Source organism: Myzus persicae, unplaced genomic scaffold, assembly GCF_001856785.1.
Source record: "Myzus persicae strain clone G006 unplaced genomic scaffold, MPER_G0061.0, whole genome shotgun sequence".
In the NCBI taxonomy this organism is placed as follows: domain Eukaryota; kingdom Metazoa; phylum Arthropoda; class Insecta; order Hemiptera; family Aphididae; genus Myzus; species Myzus persicae.
The window spans coordinates 20,741-26,500 of NW_019100815.1; the positions used below are offsets into that span (position 1 = coordinate 20,741).

The 5,760-nt window shown below is 28.9% G+C and overlaps 1 protein-coding gene across 2 annotated transcripts; it reads right to left on the reverse strand.

The window, feature by feature from the left end:
* Positions 1 to 874: 874 nt before the first annotated feature.
* Positions 875 to 5,526, reverse strand: LOC111026266 (mRNA-capping enzyme-like). Of its 2 annotated transcripts, XM_022304320.1 has the most exons (6): positions 5,413 to 5,526; positions 5,299 to 5,354; positions 3,908 to 4,128; positions 2,069 to 2,261; positions 1,874 to 1,985; positions 1,051 to 1,268 (listed from the first exon to the last, which is right to left on the reverse strand). In XM_022304320.1, the coding sequence occupies exons 3-6, from the start codon at positions 4,037 to 4,039 to the stop codon at positions 1,169 to 1,171; spliced, it is 537 nt and encodes a 178-aa protein (XP_022160012.1). In that variant the 5' UTR covers positions 4,040 to 4,128; positions 5,299 to 5,354; positions 5,413 to 5,526; the 3' UTR covers positions 1,051 to 1,168. The 2 variants fall into 2 exon arrangements, with proteins under 2 accessions (XP_022160011.1, XP_022160012.1); XM_022304319.1 differs by lacking the exons at positions 5,299 to 5,354; positions 5,413 to 5,526 and adding an exon at positions 4,561 to 4,826 and having other exon boundaries at positions 875 to 1,268.
* Between the last annotated feature and the right edge of the window lie 234 nt (positions 5,527 to 5,760).

A 5,760-nucleotide genomic window follows, 5' to 3' on the forward strand; every position in this document is an offset into this window, starting at 1 on the left:
CAAAAAAATTGAACTTGTAATACAAGGTTCTTCATAAGTTGTTAAAATAGTAGTTGACAAATATTAAAAATTCAGAGGCATGTATTTTTTTTTAAAAACATTCAAAGTTCAAATTTTGTCAAAATTTATCAAACTCAAAAATGTTCAAATTATTTTGTTAAAAATAATAAATTAAAAATATGGAAATTTAATTTTTATATTTATTGTGACTTGACATACCTGCATAGGTACTTATCTATAATCATATCTAACTTTTGAGTCTTTGCTGTAGATAATTTTTACTACTTCAATCTGTCAATGTCGATACGGAATTTTACGTTAGCTCAACAGCATTTCTCGAACACTTATCAGTTAGTTGTCGTCGTCGTCGTACGCATTCCACATTTCTGTTTGGTGCATTTTGATTTAATAGTTTATGAAAGTATATCTGGATATCTAATGTGGTATTGTACAGCAAAATTGTGCTTAACAAGTCTTATTAAAAATGGAAGTATAATAGCAATTTAATTTATAACTATGATACTGATGAAATAATTCGAAGTCTGATAAAAGTGGGACGAGAAATTTAAGTCTTACTATAATTTTGCCAAATGTATTGATCTGTAATGTAACCAGGATCAAACAAGTATTTTAAACATATTTAATTTTATAAAGGGCAATAAAGGCTTTTCTATATAGGTGAAAATACTATATTTAGCCGCAAACTCAACCCCCCTGAAACTTTTAGAGTAGGTGTATTATTATACTTTATATACAGTGTATATTATATACAATGACATTTTCAAATGCAATTTTTTCGGCAAAATGAAATTAACTTACTACAATAATAGTAGGTACTAATGCTTAATAGTAAAATAAATTATTTTAATCATAATATTATCATAAAATATATTTAATATATAAAGACTGACACAGTATTTACAGTCAGTTTTTCGTATACTTTAAATAATTGATTCAAATTTAATACATCTATTAAAGTGACTCACTAGACACTTAATGAACATCAGAGTGTTACGCATTTTCCCTCTTTTTTACATTGATACTATATTGTAACAAATAAAGGTATTTATTATCATTTTTAATGCACATAAAATACATTTTTGAGTTTGAGCAATGTGGGCGAATAAATAATACAAAAATATTATGTCAATAGCTTAGAATTTAAGAACTAATGAATCCAATGAGGTCTTGGAGCCACGGAAGGTGCTTCATTTGAATACCGTCTGTAAAGCTCATCAATATAATTTTGTCTGTAGATACCAGGAGGTCTAAATTATTAAAATACATACATATAATTAATTATTTCATACATAATAATGTATCATCAGTGGCATGATTATTAGAGAGTTGACAGGTTGATGCTGTTTTATATTTTCAGTTATAAATATTGTATACTATTTAGTAACTTTTTAAATTTCCTACATAGTATAATTTTTTAATGCTTTAATATGACACACAGAATACAGATTTCATTTTTTTATTTTGTTCAATATCTATAAAATTAAATAATTTCGGTCATAGCACCTGTTTTTTGTGATGATTACAATGCTCAATAGTAAAAAAAAATTTTAATTTAAATTTAATACTTCAATGGGTCTCAATTTGAACTGCCTTTACAAGTAACAAAACATGAAAACGTTATTTCTGATTATTTATATTTTATAGAGCATTATTGTTCAATAATTCAGTGACAAACCACTGATTAATTTTATTTCTTATGACCTATGCACAGAATTCATCAAGTTTAAACTTTCAAGAAAATTAAAACTTATGCAATTTTAATATGTTATGTAATTTAAAAACTAATATCTCCCAGAACAAATTTCTAATCATGTCACTATTGCCACTGTAAATTAAATAAATTGTATATTACCTAGCTTCTGCAAAATGATATATTGCACTTGCTACATCATAATTTAATACTTCTACTAAATAAGAAACTATCAAAAATCCTGTTCGGTTAAAACCATGAGTGCAGTGAACACCTAATTAAAACAAATAGTTGTTTAATTTCAGATTATATGGTTATTTATTATTATATGAATTAAACCAATTAAATATAACCTACCAATGAACTGTGTAAAATTGTTTTCTAGAAAATTACAACAAATATTGAAAAACAATAAAATTAAGCTTCGTTCAGGAAAACTCCCATGACCGTCACAGCTCAATTTTTTATAAATACATCCCATATCTTCAATTTCATATTGACTGTAGTAGCGTGAAGTGTTTGTGAGATCAATCCATAAACCAATGCTTTGCTGAAACAATTTTTATATACTTATAAAACTGGAATAACATATTATATTGTGTCTAATAACAGTATAACACTAGATCATTTTGATTTTTTGAGCCCTAAAGCAATGGTATACAGAGTGGGCCATGAGGATAAGGCCAAACATAGGGTTTTGCCTATACATTTTTGGCACTATTCTAGTGGCCAACCATGTACATTGTACAACCTATTTATTACTCACAAATGTAGTAAAAAAAACAAGAAATAATTAATTAACATTGTATTCAGAAATATGAACAACAGCTTGTTTCCATTATAAATTAAAAAGTTGAGAACAAATGCAGCCATTTTGAATTTTTTTTATTGAAACTTAAGTAACTCGCCAAGTTAAGAACGATGGTACAGTCAGAATTTGTCGCTTGGACTTGGTTTTGAATTTATTGCAAAAAAACAGCCACATTTTGGATTCATCAAAAACTTACATAATTAAGTCTAAAAATATTAAAAATTATTTTTTTCTTTATTTACAGAGTTCATATATTATCATGATTATATTTTAGAAGTTATAGGAAAAATAATCGAGAATTATTACAGAATAAACATACCGTTATTTTATTTTAATTATTATTATATATATACCGGCTCTGGTCAGAAACTCGAGATCATAACTAGGTCAAACTCCGGACAACTGTTCCTCTTTTTGTGTGCGTAATCTCAAAGGCTCCAAAAGCCGTAAGCTTTAGAGACAAATCAACAAGTACCAAATTGAACTGTAGAATTATGTTTATTTAGCAGAAAATATAGTAAGAGTATAATAGCGTGTGCGCGTGCGACAAGAAGTTGCTCAGGTCTCCGTGGCTATGATACATCTGCCCAGGCTGTCCCACGGGATCCCTTATAAGTGATGGCGGCTCCTTTGATGTAGCGGCGCGTGCAGCTTGTATGTGTGTGTGTTTCGGTTGTTGTTGTCAATTCTTAGAATAGCGACTCGTGTCCATGATTTCTAGTCGTGTGCATATTCTATACTATATTGTTGCAATATTTATGCTAATGGAGTTTATGACCGTAATAACATTATGATAAATTATATTATATTATATACTATGTTATATATTATGTTATTATATAGCGAATTGGCGCCTAGAGTGCCAAGGTCCGCAACACTCTCAAATGGAGACTGGGGCTAACCTAGGTATGTGGTGGGAAAGTTAAGGTACAAAAAATAGCAGGACTTTCTCGACTGGAGGCTCATCCTAACCTATATGGTGAAAAAATTAAGGTACAACAAGTAGTAGGTAACTCCCTAAGACTAGCGGCTCTGGTTCTTATACCATATGAGTAAGTACGATAGCAAAAATCTGAATGATCCATCAAATTCAGCTAAAAAAAACTTTGTTTCAAAAAAAATTCACGAGAGGCGTAGTAAAATTGTAAGCTGTGTGCATGCGTAGCACATAAACAAAATCGCAAAATCCTTCCAACTTCATTAGGTTATAACTTCAAAACGAAATCCAAGCAACAAATTCTGATTTGCACCATCGTTTGTAACTCAACAAATTACCTAAGTTCCAATAAAGAAAATTCAAATTGGCAAGGGGGAACTACACTGCATTTATACCAAAAGTTGTTTAATACGATTTTAAAATAATATAATTGTACAATATCAAGTACCTGATATGAACACATATGACTAAATACCATTTGTGGATTGAATCTTTTCATGAATGGTATTTTATTGTTATATTTATCATCTAATGGTGTTTTAAATGTCACAAATGAATCGGCTATAGACATAATAGCCATACTCGGGCAATTCGTCCAATTCTTGGGGATTTGCGTGTTATTATTTGATGAGCCCTGACTGGATCCATTACGACCATGACGATTGACTCCTACAAAATACTTGAATTTAATTTATGATTTTAAAAATTATTTCGGTAATTAATTCAACATTATTTGAATTTTAAATCTATCTTACATAACACATATTCTAATGTACTCTCCTCTAAAATTGACAGTCCAGAATCACTATATCGTATTTCCTTTAAAGTCCCCTCCCGTCGTACTCGTTCATCTGTTCCATTCCATATACCATTCTCTTCCTCAAACTACTATTTTAACTCACCGATTATCCGTCTTATGAGTATTGCCAATACTGACCCTTCATTCACCCTCTAAATCTGAGCCTCGTTTCCACAAAGCTAATTACTATTACTTATTATATTATATGCATGTATTTAAAGGGTTCGTCCCGTAATGTAATGTAAAATAAAATAAAAATAAAATAACACGAAATAATATTATTCAAACGCTTATTATTTTACCTGACATTGAAATGTTTTTTTGTAGCACAAGTAAGTAGCGTTTTTCTTTTGATATTGTTAAAATTGCTTTTCACTATTTTAAACTTTAATTATAATAGGTACAACGCACGACACGAATACCGGCCAATGAATAGTAACTAAAAACTACTAAATACTATATATTGTATATAACTAGTAAGCACGTTTTAAGATACTACTATCATAGAATAACATTGCTAGAATCAACAGTGCACGGCACGGTCTATAGATATACAGGTTAACTAACGCCGGCCCGATGGCCGATTGTGTAACGGTTCAGTAGGTAGTTCATATTTTCACCACACGCATAAAGCACTAGTAGTAAGTAGGGCTATATTTTACTTAGAAATTTAAAATAGTGTATCCTACATGATAGAATTTAATGAATTTATGATCATACATTTAATATCTGAATAACAGAATAAATATATTATAAATTAAATAAAAAATATAAATATATTTATTCAGATATCTATTATGTCGATGTATATTATTAATAAAAGATGGTTTAAAAACATCCAATCATCTTCAAAACTTTTTAAATAATCTTCAGCCCAGCCAATAACCTACATTAAGATATTGTAATTTTTTATGTACCGAATAACGATCACAAATTCATAAATAATGATTAAAACAATTATTATTAATTGTAATTATTAAACTTTACCTACCTACCTTATACTATTTAATTATTATAATGGTTCATAATTTATAACTTACAAGTAGATAGGTAGACAGTGGTTCATTTATACTTATTTATTACTGGATGGACTATACTGCAACAGATTAAATTAAAATTAATAATAAACCAATAATATTATATTGCCTTATTACATTCACTCCATTCGTCATTGTCTTCATTTGTTTTGTAATTAAATACAAATAATTTTCATTATTGAATGTAAATATTTTCTTTGTAGGTACTTACTATTATTATTGTAACTGAAAACATTATAATTCAGGGTACTGGTCTAGTTGGCCCCCGCCAGGAAGGCAATTCCCCCGCCACTCAAGTTTAGTTGACGCCCGCCACTAATGTATAATATACTGATATACTGCAGAGTGCAGATAAAAAAGGTACGAAATCATATACGTTAGTTATTTGTGTGAAATTCTCTAATTAGATATTTTAAGAATTATATTTGGTAAAATCCGTGTGATAAAATGAATTATATAAGATAG